General features: G+C 46.9%; 1 protein-coding gene across 10 annotated transcripts in view; it reads right to left on the bottom strand.

The window, feature by feature from the left end:
* Window positions 1-2,539: 2,539 nt before the first annotated feature.
* CUX2 (cut like homeobox 2) overlaps window positions 2,540-19,178 on the bottom strand; it is a 233,176-nt gene continuing 216,537 nt past the window's right edge. For all 10 annotated transcript variants that reach the window (XM_088670899.1, XM_088670898.1, XM_060276354.2 and 7 more), the window contains 4 exons: window positions 13,186-13,455; window positions 9,918-10,106; window positions 8,440-8,713; window positions 2,540-7,159 (listed from right to left, as the gene is read on the bottom strand). In XM_088670899.1, coding sequence (XP_088527025.1) covers window positions 6,388-7,159; window positions 8,440-8,713; window positions 9,918-10,106; window positions 13,186-13,455 — 1,505 coding nt within the window. In that variant the 3' untranslated portion in view covers window positions 2,540-6,387. The remainder of the gene's footprint in view (window positions 7,160-8,439; window positions 8,714-9,917; window positions 10,107-13,185; window positions 13,456-19,178) is intronic.

The raw sequence follows: 19,178 nt of genomic DNA, 5'->3' as shown, positions 1-19,178 counted from the left end.
AACCTTGGACCTTCTCCAGAGGTCAGGTTCCTGCTTTTCACATTTACAAATGCCAGTGCAATGCAGCGTGGGAAATTGCATTGGTAAACTGGAAGACTGGAAGAGAAAAGAAATGCCATCTTGGGTGGGGAATCAGGCAACCATTTCCAAACTTCAGCCAAAAAGAGGTGGCGTCATGTGACACCACCTGAGCTATTTTTCCAGCCTGGGCTTTTCTTCTACAGATGCTCCTTGAGTCAGGTTTGTGTGAAGTGGGGTTCCAGCGAAACCAGCTTTGTTTATGTTTCCCTGTAGGTATATATAATCTATCACTTCTCTGTTCCTGCTTCCTTCTGATGATCTCGGCTAACACAGACTGTAAAAATAGAACGGAATATGTGCATCCCTCCGTCAGCCTCCGATCTTGCATTATGGGATAGGGGAAGAATGCGTCCTCTGCATTTCTGGTTGGTAATGTCCAAAAAGATGCATTTAGGCAAACGAAAATAGGATGCAGCTTGCGAGCTAATACTGATCCTGTCTAGTTCAGCATTGCCTACGCGGACTAGCAGCTGCTCTCTGGGGGTTTCAAGCAGGGGGCTGTTTGCAGACAAGGACAGGCTTCCTTGCAACAAAACCCAGCTTGCCCACAGCTGCTGGCTTGCAGCTGTGGGAGGCTGGGTGCCCGGTGCTTGGAGGCAGGCTTGGGGATGCCTTGTGTCGAAAGTGCAGGCAGCTCTTTAAGGACAGAGGGCATATTTTTGCCACTGAAAGAGGAGAATGCAATTTTGTCACTCGGTGTCTCCAGCCACAAGAGTCAGCAGGAAGCAATTGGTGTATTGTGCCAAGCTTTCACCAACTTGGTACCTTCCAGATGTTTTGGGCTACAACAGCATGCTGGCTGGGGGCTTTAGTCCAAAACTCAAGACTGGCACTATGGCAAAAGGTTAAGTCTTCTTCCCCCGTGATCTTTTATGCTTGAGCGTACTTCAGTGGGCACAACCTTCCTCACTAGATCTTGCCGCCTGCCTTTCAGTGATTTCAAATTCATTGCCGTCTCCAAACAGTGTGCTAGTTGCAGGTTGGATGTGACAATTCATTTCCCTCGAGTCCCTGGCAGTTGTGCCAGTCACATTCCCTGACAAGTCATGCAGTGAGAATTTGCACAACAAGGCAAAACCAGTTTGGAACTTGATTTCACTGCCGTGGCCTTCCTTTCCCTCAATAAGGGTCTTGAGGAATCTTTGGGTAAGTGTTAGCGATGAGAGAAAAAAAATTGGTTTGGTTTGCATTTTAATGCAGACCCAGCTAATTCATAATTCCTGCAACCACCTGTGATATAAAGTGCAGCTACGGTATTTTTTTTTAAATGGTCTTTTCTTAGGGTGCAGTTCTCAAACCAAAAGATGTGTACAAGAACAACTTAAGGGAAAAGTGCGCCAAAGAAAATGCATACATGGGTAAAAGTGACATACAAAAATGCGTATTAGGGGATATCACACGAAAAATATGTATTCTGGGAGAAATGTGCACTAAAATGCGCTGAGTTTTTGTGAGCCCTTAAAAAAAAAAGCTGATGCAATGCTGTGAACTGAATTTGAGATTGTTTATCACCGTCTCTTGCTTCTCCTTTGAAAGCTGTTTAAATTTGGTACTGTTGGTGAATGGCTGCCTCAGAGAGATGGATGCTATCCCGATGAACCCTCTGCACTCCCCATGAGCTGTATTGGCACCTTATTTTCACAGGTGATACTTGTGCTTTGGGGCTGTCATGGCAAGCACCCAGTGTTGTATCATATTTCTGATTTAAGAAACAGAATTAAAGATTTCCACTGAAGAACTGAGGTGCAAAACTGAACGTGTTGTGCCTGTGTTTCCCCCCTCTCACAATCCAAGGAGCCTCTCCAAGTGCAGTTGAGGGTGTCCAATTCACGCCCGAGCTGCCTGTGTGCTTTGCTCGAAACCCTTTCCCGTTCCAGATAAACACCACAAGTGTTAACATTTTGCAGCCGATCAGAAATTGCTTCCGAGTTCCCAGAGCAAATCAAAACAAGGTGAGAAGAGGCTGGGCGAGCTGGCGAGGCACAAAGAGTTGCAATCTTGTTGCGCCACATCTTCTCAAGGAGGTTTCTCCAGGCTCAGTTGTGTTTGTTGATGGTGACCCAATCAGCAGAAGGTGGGGCAGCTCCCAGTGGAAGGCAGCAACAAGGAAAACAGTGATTGAGCAACAGAGACAGGCAGACAAAGCAGCTGGGCCGCACTGACCTATTTCCTCACGTGTTTTGCTGAATTGCCAGTGTACTTCCACAACAGAAAGCTGTTGTCAGAGCCTCCTGTGAGCTAGAGCAGTAGAGAAGCTTGGGTGCCACCTGCAAATGAAGACCATCTTTACTGCCCTTGGAGGAAATGCAGGATATAGATATCATAGAATTACTCTTGCGTGAGTTCCCTTCCCATCACCTAGTGCAGGAAGACACAGGGCACAGACTTCATTAAACTAGCAGGGCGGCAGTGGACAAAAAAGGAGATCAACACAATAAACTGAGACACCAAGCCAAGATGTTATACAATTTCATTATTATTATTATTAGTGGCTCTTTTACAGAATTTGTGGTCCTTTTTTTCCTTTAAAATGTTTAACAAAGTTCAATCTTGTAGAAACTTTTTAAAGTACAGTACATGAGGCTAAGAAAAGGTGACCTGACACTCCCTGCCAGCTTTCAGTGCAACAGGATTTCTCTCTGGGTTTGAAAGACTCTTAAGTGCTTAGTTCAAAAATCCTGCTCCACTAAAGCCAGGGGGAAGAAGTCAATGGTTCCAACTCCACTTTCTGTTTCCTGCTGACGTGCAAACGGTTAGAAAAGTTAACGGTACATGAAAATTGCATTTGCATCAGATGGTTCCTGCATGGGGCCATTTTCAAGGTCTGCCAGAAGGCCAGATCAAGGGAAGCCGTGAACTGCCAGTACATAAAAATGCCTGATGAAAACAGGGGTGCGGAGGGGGGAAGCACACACCCTACTCAATCATAGCCTTAGCAGCGGGTTACTCATTGCTTCTCCATTTCCGAAAGCGGCTCGTCGTTTCAAAAGCGTTTCAAGCCCAAGTAAGGAATGGAACAACTGGATTAACCAGCATTAATTGAGAACCGGGTGGGGTGGGAGGAAAGCAGCTCCCAAACCCAAACTTATTAAGGCAGTCATTCTGAACAGCTGTACTCTCTCCTGGTCCGGTTCTGAGCACCATTTGAATAGCCTTCAAAACTCTACATGGCGTGGGATCAGGGAAGCTCAAAGACCCACCTTGTCCTACACCAACCTGCGCAGGCTTTAAGGTTAAGTCATTGGCAGTTGTGCAGCTAGGTTATTTCAAGACTTTTGGACTTAATGGTCTTACAGTCAAACAATCCCTCCAGCCCTACTGTATTGCTTCACTTTTAGCTGCTGCTTTATTATTACTGTGAACGGTTCTTGAGAGGTTGACTTTGCTTGGGCGGTGGGGTGGGAGACGACGCATGCAGGTGTCCGAGAAATAATTTAATGAAAGCAGGAAATAGTTGAAGGAAAAGCTCCTCACATCACATGAGCTCAGAGTAGCCAAATGAAAGGAAGGGTGGGCAGGCCTGCTTAGTCTGTCTCCCAGCCAACCTTCACCAGGTGATTCTGTGGCCGCCTTGCATCATCTGTTTGGATCGTTCTGTTACTGCTGATGCAGAGATGAAGCAGCAGGACCTGCCCGTGTAGGTGGTGGCCACAGAACAGCTGACCAAGCTCTCCTGAAAGCAACAGATGCAGCCAACAGATACACCACCCCTGTTTTGGATAGCTCTCACCCTACAGCTCCAATGGTTTCTGTGTGTCTGTGTTTTTGAACACCTGTCAGAAGCAGCACAATCTATCCTAAATGATACCCAGAAGTGTAAACTCTGACCTCTCCTCAAATCCTAAGGCCAATTTACTTAGGCTTTCTCTTTTCTCTATTCCAAGTGATGCAACTTTCCATGATCAATTTACGATAGTCCTCATTTGGCTGGGTTTTCGTTTTGAGGGCAGGGAGAGTTGCCCACTTCTGGGGAGATATATATACTCACTGACCAAGTGTCCCACCTAGACACATAGGCGGGACAACTGGTCAGTGATCCTCCTCTAAGCGCTCCCTGGCCAGACTCCACCTAGGAAGCTGCATAACAAGACCCTTGGTCCACACAACTTTCCACACTGACTGGCAGTGACTCTCCAGGATCTGAGAGAGGGGGGCATTCCCAGCCCTACCTGAAGATGCCAGGGATTGAACCCGGAAACTTCTGCATGCAATGCATGCGCACTCCTCCACTGAGCTATGACCCTTCCTACTTCTCAGCACGAGTTCTATGCCAGATCTAGTGCCAATGAAAGCTACATTGCAGCCGCCAAGCGATTTCTGGGAGGCTGGAGCCACCCCCGCTTCCCTGCCAATTCTGCACCAAAGAAAAATGAATTTGACAGTCAGAATAAAAACATGCACATTTGCAGAAACTTAGTTTGCATAATACATCCCACCCCCCTCTAATGAATTATGCCATACACCGCTATGGAATTAGATAGTATGCAAAATAAGTGTGTGCAAATTTGCATAAAGCTTTCAAAGGGCGTTTTCTTGGTAAGTACAGGCAAAATAGGAAGAAGGAAGGATAGAGGACTGTTGTCGTTGGTGGTAGAGGATGTCGGCAAATTATAGCTGTGGGGAACTATGTCAAAGCACCATCTTCTTAACACACTGGACGTTGTGCTTAGCACACATATGATCTACTCCAGCTTCTGAGTTTTCAGTATGCACTTCCAATATACTTTCAAGCTTCTCTTCACAGCAATGAGGACCAGAAACTTAAAGAAATAAATAAATGAAAATGGAAGTGTTCCATTTTAGGAAGCTGAATCCCACATCTGACAGGAGATTCTTCTTGATTGGGATTCCAGTGGGGTCTGTTAGAAACACAGAGTCCTGGGCACAAACCCAAAAGTCCTTTGATGTGCCCCAGACCTTCTCCTCTAAGCCTGCAGTACTGTCTTCCTTGGAATGAATCAGGGCACATGGGGAACTCATGACTAGGTGGAAAACAAATTGAGCGTGAACCAACATTTCCTCTCTATTTCCATACTCTTGTAGGCAAGAACCTCAACTGGTTGCTCCCTTCCAGAAACAAAACATTGAGCTACCGGTAAGCAAAAAGGCAGTGATTTTCAGGCACCCCAAAAATGTAAACCTTTGTATGGGGTGTCCTGGTTATTAAAGTCTGTCCTTGCCAAAAAGCAAACACACCACAATATTTTTCAAGCTGTCAAACACACCTTTCTGAAACAAAAGGTGCTACTTTCTAAAATAGTGGGCAGGAGAAAGAGCATGGCTGCCGTTTGTTTGCTACTGCTGCTGCTGTTTCGTCAATGATGTTTCTGGCCATGTTCCTTGGTTTTGGTTTCTGGCAGGTCACTTGCTAGAGGAATGCATCCCGACTAAGGAGTCAGTTCTCAAACCATGCTACATCTTGTTCAGGAAGGCTATTGCAAACATATCTCTACAACATATACAACGGCACACAACACTTCTCCCCCATGTTACAAAAAAAAAAGGAAAAGGAAAACAACCAAACAGGTTCCAAAACATACCACCAGAACTAAGTAACAGACTCAGGATGGCATCGTGGATTCCAAATTTAGAGTCTTCGCGGACTATAAGACAAGTCCCTGGAAAATGTCGCACTAATGCTGTGTCTTACAGACAGGTGGGGGGAGGAAAAAGCACCCACTCCCCCCCCCTTGGTGATCAAGTTTAGCAAAATTTGGTCAGTCTCATAGTGCTTCTTGATGGCTTTGATCAATGAGTCTGGGTTATATCTTTACATTTTTAAATTATTTTTAATCTCATCCAGTGGCAAACTACAAGACTTTTCAGTGGACATTTAATGACACAACTGATACAGTTTATAGCTATCTTTTAATATCAAAGCAGCTTGAGCTGTTAATAAATTCCAAAGTTTCCTTTTATTAAAATATCTAAAAGAGGTCTATAAATATTATTTTAATATGTTTTTTTTCTTCTAAAAGAGTTCCCAAGTGGGTTTTTGTTTGTTTTTTTTCGTTTTCACATTTAAAACAAACAAGGTCAATTTTATCTTCCCGTCAGGAGCTAAGAAAAGGAGCTACAGCGTAGCTGTTTAACCACTCTTGTTCAACAAAATGGAGCTGGTTTCTCCCTCTTCCTTAGTAGTCGAGGAAATTAATAAAATAGATATATGTATATTATATATATAGCTAGATAGATCTGTTTCTGTACACACTCCGCTGCGACTCCCTGCTTCACCAGCTTGTTCACCAGCATCTAAAATCTGGACAACAAAATATGGGTAGTTTATTTCTTTTTGACCCAGCCTCCTTAAAATTCCCACTCCAGGGTTTCATCACGGTTGGCTGCTCTCTCTAGCCGGTGGATGATGCTGTTGAGGTTGGCCATCTTCTCGTGCCGCCGCTGGATGTTTGTGTTCAGTTTGGCATTCGGGGGCGTCGAGCCCGTATCCGTGGCAGGACTTGAACTCGGCGCTTTGGCAGCCACGGCGCTCAGTGGCAATGGGGAGATGGGGGCAGACGAGGATGGGACGGGAGAGACGGACACCATGAGGCCTGGCGAGGAGGCTGCGGACGGGGAGTTCAGGGAGACCTCCAAGCTGCAACGGGAGGACTCGGAAGCAGATTTAAAGCTAATGGGGTCAGGGTGAGGCCTCTCGTTGCTGTCTGACTCCAGGGGGTTATGCAAAGAGGGGTAATCGGGAGCCCCAAGGACGTGTGTTTTGTTATGTGGGGCACTGCCCCATGTCACATTGTGAGCCTCGTTTGGGCTCCCTGTATATGCTGCCTCGACTGGCTCTTCTTTGAGGCTGGACCTGGAAAGAGGCTCCATCTCCCCAGCCAGACTGCAGGAGTCCCTGTGGTTTGCACAGTCCTCCACCTGCTCCTCCTTGATCTGGACCAGGGGCTCGCTTTCTCCTTGGCACCCGGCGTCTCTGAAGGTGGGCTTCCTGTCCTCCTCTTCGGAGTCAGGGCTCTGGGGCGGAGGGTCCTTGAGGGAGTTGCTGGCTGGCGTCGTGCTCTGCTCTGGGTCTGTGTCTTCCTGCGCTCCTTCCACCAGCATCTCACGCCGCATCCGGGACCTGCCAGGGAAAATGCCAGGGAGTCAGGGCAGCTAACAGCAGAAGACCTCGAGAACTTAGCGAGGAAGAGTGAGAGCCAGAATGGTCCGTAGGATGAAGCATCATGCAGTAAGGCTAAGAAGGTTTTGGGCTCAAGGCCCACTTTTGCCGCTGACTCATTCTGTGGGCATGGGCAGTGGTGGACTTTGGGCTTTCAAATTTCAGCGGCACCCTGTGTGACATCACACGCACCCGCCTCTCACCTTCCATTGTTTGTTATTGTTCCAGTGCCCCTGGCGGTGCCCACTCAGCTAGGCGTCGAGTGCCGGCAAACAGTTTGCACTCCGTTAAATTTGTCTCTGGCACAGGCCACTCTTACTATTCTCAGCCAAAATGCCTTACCTTAATGATACAGGGCCTTCCCGGTAGTGGCACCCACCCTGTGGGATACCCTCCCATCAGATGTCAAGGAGGCAAGTACTGTAACTGTACAACCTTGGGAATACATCTGAAGGCAGCCCTGTATAGGGAAGCTGTTTAATGTTTAATTATGTTTTTGTATATGCTGGAAGCCGCCCAGAGTGACTGGGGCAACCCAGTCAGATGGGCGGGGTACGAATAATAAAAGTATTATGATTATTACAGGAATCACAGTGGCTTCACTCCCTGGGAGTGTTGTAAGGACAAAGACTGAAAAGCCCTTTGAAAATGCACAAGAGCCATCAATGCACCAAGAAGCCCACACCGCCTAAGCAGTTTCCGTGATCACATCCTGACTGCATTAGAGATGAGTGGACAACACGGAAGTGTACTGCGGTGCCTCATTCCTTTCAGTGCCCGGAGGCGGAGCTCATCTTCAAATGAACACTGCTGTATTGGATCACCTGGGTGGGGAATCTGTTTATCAATCTGAGGGCCGCATTTCGTGGGGAGGAAATCTTCCTGGGGCCACGTGCCAGTGGTGGGTGGGGGCCAGAGACAAAATTAGGCAGGCCAATGGGTGTGACCCTTTCACATGTCACAATTGGAGCTTTTTGCATGCACACCTCCCTCTCTCCCGCCCACCATGTAACTAGGACACATTCCAGCCAGGTAAAGAGCACTTTAGAGAGAGAGATGTGGAGCAAGGCTGGTGAGGGGGTGCAGCCTAGGGCAAGTGGCAAGGGCTGGAAAGAGAGACATGAAGGGCTGTGTGCTGCCCTTTGGCCTGTGGTCCCCCACCCCTGGATTTAAAGCAGCCCTGGCGGAGACCTTAATATGGAAAGGAGGGGGTTGAAAGTTCATCTGGCCCGATTCTTCACCTGTAGTTATGGAACCAGTTGATCACTGTGTTGGTCTTGAGGTTAAGCTGGAAAGACAGCAGCTCGATGGTCTGTTGGGAAGGGTACGGCTCCAGCTGATAAGCCTTCTTCAGGGCCTCTTTCTCTTCGGGAGCCAAGACCACCCTTGGCTTCTTGATCTGCAGAATGCTGAGGTCTTGAGATTGGAGGCTGGGGCTGGGGCACTGCGAGCGGGTGTTGGAGGACTCGCTGTCTGAGCCGGCACTGATCAGTCCATAGCGACGCTTCAGGTAGGCTAGAGGGAAGGGAGGAAGGATCCTTAAAAGGCATTCTTATGATCCTGATTTAAACATCAGAATATAAGAAGAGGCTGCTGGAGTAGGACAACGGCGCATCTGGTCCAGCACCCAGTTCTCACAGTGGCCGCAACCACATGCCTGTGTGAAGCCCGCAAGCAGGACCTGAGCACAACAGATATTTCCCCCTCTCCTGCGGTCTCCAGCCAATTGGCATTATCAGATCCAGGCACCTTCTGCTTCTGAAACAGTGGGGATGATCCAGAATTCAGCCTCTTGTACAAGAAAGACACTGAGGCAGAAAACTCACAAGAACGCTTTAGGGGTGCAACTGATCTTTTTGGACTCACAGTCATTTTGGACTCACAGCTGTCCATGGAGGCGCAGGTCAATTCTGTGTCCAGGGCAGCTGTTTATCATCTCCATCTGCTACGCAGGCTGAGACCCTACCTGCCCGCGGACTGTCTCGCCAGAGTGGTGCATGCTCTAGTTATCTCTCGCTTGGACTACTGCAATGCGCTCTACGTGGGGCTACCTTTGAAGGTGACCCGGAAACTACAACTAATCCAGAATGCGGCAGCTAGACTGGTGACTGGGAGCGGCCGCCGAGACCATATAACACCGGTCTTGAAAGACCTACATTGGCTCCCAGTACGTTTCCGAGCACAATTCAAAGTGTTGGTGCTGACTTTAAAAGCCCTAAACGGCTTCGGTCCAGTATACCTGAAGGAGCATCTCCACCCCCATCATTCTGCCCTGACACTGAGGTCCAGCGCCAAGGGCCTTCTGGTGGTTCCCTTGCTACGAGAAGCCAAGTTACAGGGAACCAGGCAGAGGGCCTTCTCGGTAGTGGCACCCACCCTGTGGAATACCCTCCCACCAGAGGTCAAAGAGAACAACAATTACCAGACCTTTAGAAGGAATCTTAAGGCAGCCCTGTTTAGGGAAGCTTTTAATGTTTGATGGATTTCTGTATTTTAATATTTTGTTGGAAGCCGCCCAGAGTGGCTGGGGGAACCTGGCCAGATGGGCGGGGTATAAATAAATTATTATTATTATTATTATTATTATATTTGTAATTCAGGAACAGAAAGTTCTGAATGTGTGCCCTAAATAAAGCAATGGTTTATCAAAAGTTATCTACGAGCTATTTATATATATACTAGCAAGCAGTTCCCGCATGGGCACCCTCCCCTGCCTCACCTTTCTTCTCCAACTTCTTCATGTCCCGGAGCTTGTCGACATTGTGCGGGTCGTTCAGCCAGAGCTGCATGCGGACAAACGGCTCCCTTCCTTTAAGGCTCAGCTTGTGCCATGGCTTGGGTCTGGAAAGGAGGTCAGAGACGGACCCCTGAGTCAAGCCCAGGATGCTCTCTCCAAAAAGCCGCTGACCTAGCAGGAGAGAGACAAATTGGAAGTTCAGACTGTGGTGTGCTGCTGGGGAGAAACTTAATGGTTTCCCTTGCTGTGAGAAGCCAAGTTACAGTGGCATCCGCCCTGTGGAACACCCTCCCACCAGATGTCAAAGAGAAAAACAACTACCGGACTTTTAGAAGACATCTGAAGGCAGCCCTGTTTAGGGAAGCTTTTAATGTTTAACAGATTATTGTATTTTAATATTCTGTTGGAAGCCACCCAGAGTGGCTGGGGAAACCCAGCCAGATGGGTGGGGTATAAATAATAAATTATTATTATTATTATTATTATTATTATTATTATTATTATTATTATTATTACTGCAGCACTAGCTGTTTCCAACAGATAGGTAATGTAAGTGAATGGCACCTTAGAGCAGGGGTCAGCAACCTTTTTCAGCTGTGGGCCGGTCCACCGTCCCTCAGACCATGTGGTGGGCCAGACTATACTTTGAAAAAAAAATTGAACAAATTCCTATGCCCTACAAATAACCCAGAAATGCATTTTAAATAAAAGGACACATTCTACTCATGTAAAAACACGCTGATCCCCGGACCGTCCACAGGCCGGATTGAGAAGGCGATTGGGCCGCATCCAGCCCCCGGGCCTTAAGTTGCCTACCCCTGCCTTAGAGGGGCTGTTTTGATGCTGCTGTTATCTCAGAAGCAACAGAAGTCCTTGCAGCGAGGGGAACTGTTTGTGGGTGACCCAGAGGGATGAGATCCAGGTCTTTTGTGCTGGGACCAAGATCGGGTTGACACTCATTTCACTCTGGATTTATGTACTTAAGCCTTGTTGTTGTTTTAAAAATATTGAATTCATTCAGAGTTTGCTAAATTGTTAACTTTTGTCATTTTTGGATTTACTGACATGCTCTGTATTTTGTGTATTTTTATTTCCAGTGCTCTGTATCTTGATGTTTTGCATGTTTGCTGTGAGCTGCTTTGTGCACACATCATGAGGGAGGTGTTCATTCCTTTACCTTTTCCGCCCTGACCCAGCCACATTGATCCATGCGACAGTCACCTCCAGGCTTGACTACTGTAATTTGCTTTACACGGGGCTGCCCTTGAAGCTGTCCCAGAAACTCCAACGGGTGCAGAATGCTGCAGCGAGGCTCCTCACGGGGTCCCTGCTATGGGAGCATATTCGCCCAGTGCTTTTCCAGCTGCACTGGCTCCCGGTGGAGTACAGGTTCAGACTTAAGGTGCTGGTTTTGACCTTTAAAGCCCTTTACGGCCTAGGATCCTCGTACTTACGGGACCGTCTCTCCCAGTATGCCCCGCGGAGGACCTTAAGGTCCATAAACAGTTATACCTTAGAGATCCCGGGCCCAAATGAAATCAGATTAGCCTCTACTAGAACCAGGGCCTTCTCAACACTGGCCCCGACCTGTCTCCTGAGACCAGGGCCCTGAGGGATCTGATATCTTTCTGCAGGGCCTGTAAGACAGAGTTGTTCCGCCTAGCAATTGGCCTGGAGCCAACCCGATTCCCTCCCCCATTTTCCCTTTCTTTTCCCCTTTTATATAAGGCTGCATTTTTAATTTTTAATTTGATTTTGATGTATGTAGTCTTGTTGTTGAGTTGTATTTTAATCAGTTGTTTTATATTTGGTGGGGTATAAATAAAAATTATTATTATTATTATTATTATTATTATTATTATTATTATTAAAATAGCACTGGGTAGCACTCAGGGCCGGATTTAGGTTTGATGAGGACCTAAGCTACTAAAGGTAATGGGGCGCTTTATATGTCCAGCTGTCCTTTGTCAACAACAAATTGTTGCTGTTTCTTCCATTGAATATATGCCGTATGGTAATTTATGGACTAGTCTATGTAGAATGCAGTATATAGAATTGTGCAAACCAGTGATATTTTAGGGAGAAGGCTAGCAGGCGAGGCCTATTACTTACATCATAGGAGCCTACCCAAGAGAGAGTTTAGCTTATATGCAAATCTGGCACTAGTAGCACTATGCGTTTTGCTCTGTGAATTGCCATTCTAGGATTAATAATGTGCTTTATTAGCACTATCAAATACAAACCAAGTGAAAATGTGAAAGTGGGTCCCTTGTTGAAGCTTGGGAGCCAGAGCTGGGGTCTCAGGTCTGAACCTGCTGAAGACCACTGATCTATGTAAATTATAAAGCTGTGCATGCTTTCACTTATAATTATGTTATTTCTACTGGGATTGCTTTTCATGGGAAGCGACCAGGGAAGCAAACCCTGGAACTCTTATTCAGCCACCCATTCATTACCCATACTTTTAAACTTCGTATTCATAAGGTCTAGAAACTTGCTTTCTAAAAAACAAAACAAAAACCCCCAACCCAAAGGTTGACACTCGCTTCTGCAGAATCACGGGATACATTGAGCTCCTGATCTGGGTCTTTAGGGTGAAGGGCAGATCATTAATAAATAAATACGTGACTGCCATAAGACAGGAATACGTTACACCAGGGTCCCCAAACTAAGGCCCACAATCGCCTTCTCATTCCGGCCCCCAGATGGTCCAGGAATCAGCATGTTTTTACATGAGTAGAAGGTGTCCTTTTATTTAAAATGCACCTCTGGGTTATTTGTGGAGCATAGGAATTCGTTCATATTTTTTTCCAAAATATAGTCCGGCCCCCCACAAGGTCTGAGAGAGAGTGGACCAGCCCCCTGCTGAAAAAGTTTGCTGACCCCTGAGCTACACCAATGCAAATATTATTTAGTTGGCTCAGTGGAGGTGCTTCAGGCCCTGAAACAAGCTAGTGGAAACCCCAACATACACACCAAGCAGTTGGTAGCTCTTCCTCGCCGCCCTTCCTTCGATTTACCTCCGGGCACTAAAATGGGCTGAGGAGAAGCCGCCATCGAGGGGCAAATCATGACTGCAAAATGTGCACTGGTTCAAAACAGAGTTCCCTGACCAGGGAAACCTTGGGGTTGTAGTTTGTTTGCCCTAGACCTCTTTGTGGCCTCCGTCCATGTAACAAGCTGAACTGTGCCCCCAGAGTACGTCGCGCCCCCACCACCGGCTGCCAGGCGCCTCCCTGAGCACCCCTACCGAGGTTGTTATCCGTTAAGACCTCCTTGACCTTCTTGGTGATGGAGTAAGTGTCCAGTTCTGGCGACATGGCCACAATCTCCTGGATGCCGACGGACGCCTGGCTGCTGGAGCAGATCTTCCCGCTGAGCGAGGAACCGGACCTGGTCTCTGGCTGCTGGTTTTCTTTGCTGCTTTCCAGGGCGAGGCTCAGTGGCTCAGGGGGGCTCTTCTCTCGCTCTGAGGGGCTGGGTGGTGGGGAAGGGGAAGACCGAACCTCCCCGGGACTGGCTGTGAACAACAAAAAAGGGAACATTGTGATTATGGGGAGCGGGGTGAGGGAATTGGGGACCACCTGAAATTCAGAAAGGAACGTAACAACAGCCTCCCTGGTTTGGGCCCAAGGCCCATCTAGTCCAACATCCTGTTCTCAGAGTGGCCAATCAGATTCATAGCTGCCAAGTACCCTGTTTTCCCCGGGAAACCCCCGTTTTTACTTATCTTTTCCCGGCGGTCCCCCATATCACTTCGTCTCCCGTTTTTCTCCGTTATTTTCTCCTGCCGGTGGCCCTCCCCCCCCCGATTTGCCCATCTATGGGCACGGAAAATGGCCGCATGTCCAGAAGTGTGTAGACGCGACTTCCGATGCCGGCCATTTTTGGTGCCCATAGATGGGCAGAGCGACACCGGATGTTGCATAGACGCAACATCCGGTGTCACGCGGCTGCCAGTCCTGGATTCTGCAGTCCGGGACTTGATCAGGTATGATCAGATGCCTGTGGGAAGCCAGGGAGCAGAACATGAGCACAAGAGCACTTTCTCCCCTCCTGTGGTTTCCAGCATCTGGTATTCAGAAACATGGCTGCCTCCGACTGTGGAAGGAGAGCACTGCCATCAGAGCTGGTAGGCTAGCCATCGATAGCCCTTTTCCTCCATGAATCTTGTCTAACCCTCTTTTAAATCCATCCACGTTGGTGGCCATCATTGCCTCTTGGGGAAACATGTTCCAATGTGCTGTGTGAGAAAGTCTAAGCTTCAATATAAATAAATAATAAATACCATGTGTAAGGGGGAGAGAGTATAGAGAACCTCCCCCTCTCATCAGGAGTAGCTCCTCCCCAAGCAGCGATGGAAGCACGGGCTCTGAAGAGGCTAGTCAGGAAGCGGAGAGAGAGTGCCAGGTCTCTGGCAGCATAGGAGAGCCCCGGCTCCACAGGCGGGAAGAGAGGCGGAAAGGGGGGAAAGGGAAAGCACGGAGCGTAGACCTTTCCCCCCGGTTCCGGAATTACGGAGGAGGAGAAAGGGGAGGAGATTCACTGTCCCGAGGCTATTATGTTGGGGGAAATCACGCAAAGGGGCAGTGCCGGATTCTGGATCGGAATGAGCAGACATGTTTCCAACACCCCGTTACACTGTAAATAGAGTGCACCAATAAAGACTGTTAAAAGACAAGCATGTGGAAGGTCGTTACTCTAGAGTAGCCGCAACCCCTGACACCATGCATATGCATAATCCCAAGCAGATCATCCTGGAGGAGGCATTTTAAGTGGGAAGGCAGATGCCAGTAGACTTTTTTTTAAAGAAACAAATAAATAAATAAGAAAAGAGAAGAATGTAGCCTCTTTTTTTTTTAAAAAAATCACTAAAACCGTCCTGTCAGTTCTCTTTCTTATTTATTGTTATGAAGGATACCTATCCAGATGAACAAGGCGGCATGCAAACTTCTCTTATTCCCCATAACACATGTGTGCTTGTATACAGAATGGGGGAGAGATAGTTCGAGCATAGGGCTTTGAAAAATAGGGTGCCATACATCTTTCCCCACACTCACTGTTTTTATGCATCTGCCTCTCCCACCGCAACCTCCATAATTAGTATGTTCAACAAGATACGGCTGTTGTGCCTCTTTGAAAAGAATGTTTTCAGAAGTTGACAGAGGAGAGATGGAGAGACAGACTGGCAGCTCAATGAAGCATATTTTTATTCTGTTTTGTAATGTGTCTAGAATTGAGGAGGAGATGAGACTTTAATGGTCATTTGATACATGCAGAAGTAATCGAGGAAAACTGGTAGTATACAAAATACTCCCCTACAGCTAAGATGTGCAGTGCAGTGCAGTGCAGTAAAAGTGATTTTATACATAAGAGAAAGAGTTTATATGATTTGTGAAGCAGCTTACAAAACAGGGGAATGTATTGAAGCATTTAGGGAACTACCTGACACTTCTACTACAAGGGAAGTTTATTTTTCCCCCCCACATTAGGAGAACAATGATTTCTACTTGATCCTTTTGCTGCCCTTTTTGTAAGTAACTTTTCAGTATATTTTCAACAGTGACAGTCTACAACAGGCATCCCCAAACTGCGGCCCTCCAGATGTTTTGGCCTACAACTCCCATGATCCCTAGCTAACAGAACCAGTTGTCAGGGATGTTGGGAATTGTAGTCCAAAACATCTGGAGGGCCGAAGTTTGGGGATGCCTGGTCTACAAAATACAGCAAAAGAGAAGATCAAAGCAGAGACTGGGAAAGGGGTTGGGGAACCATAGAAAACAAGATCAGGGGCTTGTCCACACATTCCCAGCATGCAAGTAAGGTTTGGGGACCTTTTCGTTTGGAGAAAAGGTGAGTAAGAGGTGAGCTGATGGGAGTTTATAAAACTGTGCATGGCATAGAGAAATTGGGTTGAGGAAAGTTTTTCTCCTTTTCTCACAGCACCAGATTTGGTGGACATCCAATGAAGCTGAATGTTGGAAGATTTATTATTATTATTATTATTATTATTATTATTATTATTATTATTAATTATTATTATTGTCACTACTATTTACATACCATCCTTCATCTGAAGATCAGAAGGCAGTTTACAGCATAAAAATACAAAATGAAAACAGGAAATATATAACCTGATAACAATTACCGCTCACATGTCGGAGTGGTGGGCGGGGTTTGCAACCCGGCATGGACTTCCCGAGCCTCTGAGACATCTCCCCCTTGCTGCCTAGCCGTCGCTCTGCCCCCTTTCTGGCTGGCCAACTGGCAGCTGGCTGGGGCAGTCTCCCCCACAACACTGTATGCCCTGCGCATCCTCAGGCCCAACCTGGGGCTGAGAGGGATGCCGTCCAATGCCTAAGCCAAGGTTTCCTACATCTGAAATTAATAAAGTTGTGGCCTAATTTAATCCTATACATCGCTGTGTCATGTCTCCTTATTTATAGGGCTGGCTCCTGGACAAGTGTGTGTGTGTGTTAGCGCACGGGCTCGCAAAAACCAATATCCCCACCTACCCATAAACAGATTTAAAGTCCACAGATGGTTTAATCAGCCATTATAGAGGAACATTTAAGACTGATTAACAGAATTGCACCCTACCATTCAATCAAATTATTCTCAAGGCAGCTTACAAGCAGAGGAAACAAATGAAAATTATCCAAAACACACTCCCTCTCTGAGGATGCAGGTGCACACCAGCAAATTCATTCTGTGCAATTAAAGTGGTTTTAGCGCACTCCTCCTCCCTCCTCCTATCTGACCCTTTTTTCTGCAGTAAGGAAAGTGAAAGGGAAATGCACTGGAAGATGTGGGATAACAAATGTCACATAACTTCTCCACAAACAAATCAGTATGAATGCTCAGTAAACACTGGGTGTCATATTACGGTACCTTCCCTGAAAACCTTGAGCAAGCAAATCAGGAAGAATGCTCAATAAGCAGGCCCTCTGGAAGTGATGAAACTGGCAGACGGGGAGCATGGGGTCAAAGTGTGCTTCCCTTCAGCTCTCCATTTCCAGTGGGAGCCAAGAATACTTTATTGTGGTGGTGAGAGGGTGGTTAGGGTTGCCAGACTCAATAGAGGACAGGACTTCTGTGCCTTTAATTGCCCTGCTCTCTTTTGAGTCTGGAAACCTTAAAGAGAAACAAGTAGACCCTTTGTTTAATTTCCAAGCAAAGGGTCTCCTGGTTTCTCTTTAAGGTTTCCAGACTCACAAGAGAGCAGGGCAATTAAAGGCACAGAAGTCCTGTCCTCTATTGAGTCTGGCAATCCTAAGGGTGGTGGATCCATCTCTGGCTGATGAATGGGGCAGGCTGGTCTCCTCCTGGAAGTGATGTTCTTCCCAGGAGGCAACAGCCTCCCAGGGGTTCCCTGGCTTAAACCCTTCTGTTCTGCAGTCCCATGGTAACAGGGACTAAAGTTTAAAGTTTGTTCCTTAAGCACACCTTTCACATTTTTTAGGCGTATTTCAAAACTGCCTTTACTGAAAATTATTTTGGCCACAGTGTTCTGTAAAAGCATTATACCCCCCCCCCCCCAATAACTATAAAAATGAGATAAGGACCCCACTGGAGACAGCAGCCACACAGATTTATTGACTGAACAAAGAACAGCAGAAAATAATTATGCTACAAGGTACTAAGAGGAAGTGGTTTGCGGGGAGGGTTTTTTTTTTAAGCCCACATGCCAATTTGTTCCCATCATCACCACACTTCCTGATTTTTTAATTTTTATACTCTTAATACAACAGTTCAAAGGATTGGCAGAAAACCCATAAAATTCAGCCTTGCATTTAACAACTTGCTTGATAGTCATAGGCAACCAGGAATTCCATGCAGGTGAGTAAGCCGAATGGCAGAGGAACCACTGACCACTCCCTTCCTCTTCTGCCAGCCCACCTAGTTTTAGTGGTAGCTATGGAGGAAGGAACAATCTCTTTCCTGGTAGAAGGGAATTTCTTTAAAATCAGCCCACTAAAAGGCCAGTGGCCAGCATTTCCATGCTAGCTGCAGAGAAGGGGCTTGGCCGACAGGGAAACTCAGGCCACCAGCAACTTAGTAGGCGTTGCCAAAAAAAAGAAAGCTGCAGGCTAGTATCTTTTGCAGGCTTATTTGCAAGGCTGCCTTATAAGAGCAGTATATCTAGAGTGTGCATGTTAAAGAAAGAAGCAGCAATCCCAGGTTGCTGAGGCTAGTGTAAACTGGTTAAATACAGAGTTCATTTCTCAGAAAATGAACGTTGAGGCTGAAAGACCCCAGTTTGGATCTCCGCTCGGCCATCAAACTCACTTGTTGGCCTTTGCCGTCTCTCCAATCAGTGATATAGGGATAATAACCTGATTTAACAGTGTAGGATTACTGTAATTAACCACTGGAGCAGGGGTTCCCAACAAAATTTTCTCGAGCACCCCTCATCGAGCCGCTATTGTGACAAGGACCCCCATTAATTCCTAATCCTAAAATTAAAAAGTGAGTTACAACAGAGTACTCCATCAGTATACAGTTAGTTTTAATTTTCAGTTCTTAATGAGATGAACCACTTTTTAACCAACGGTCCATTTTTAACTACACGAACTGTAGCTTCCGCGAAAAACAACGCTTTGTTTACAAACACTACTGTTTTGCAAAGAGGCAGTGCGCGCCAGGGAGGAGGAGAAGACAGGGTACCTGTGCAGTAGCGCACAAATGAAGCCGACGTGCGCAAAGCGTCAGTAGAATGCGCGCGCTGCCTCTTTGCAAAACAGTAGTGTTTGTAAAGCGCCACCTAACGGCATACAGCAGAACTACTGCCTCTATCTAATTCTAGTTTTGCGCTAGACTCTGCTCATGCAGGAAGCGGCCAAAACAAAAAATCTGTTATCATACGAAATATATTTAATATATTTTTTATTCTAATAGCATCTTGCGGACCCCTCTGGCATAGCTCGTGGACCCCTGGGGGTCCCCGGACCACCTGTTGGGAACCACTGCACTGGAGGATTCACTGCCATAAGGATTTACTGAAGTATAGAAAATGGGCGCTGTTAATGCACCATACAAATGTTAAGCTGAAAAACAAAACTAAAAGACCAGTTTTCATTTCCCTCGGGATCTTACCTGACACCTGCATGCCTCAGAATGAGGTGACAGGATATTGAAACAGGGTGACTGTGCAAGGGGGGTGCTGGCGGGATGGCCTGGGAGCCTGAGCCCCCAGTCTTCTCCAGTTCTCCAAGCAGGCTTCCCCCACCCCCTGCACTTGGA

The sequence above is a fragment of the Zootoca vivipara genome, chromosome 6 (assembly GCF_965207765.1).
Source record: "Zootoca vivipara chromosome 6, rZooViv2.hap1.1, whole genome shotgun sequence".
Lineage (NCBI taxonomy): Eukaryota > Metazoa > Chordata > Lepidosauria > Squamata > Lacertidae > Zootoca > Zootoca vivipara.
Note: the sequence above shows the minus strand (reverse complement) of the source record. Positions and strands in the feature narration are given on the sequence as shown.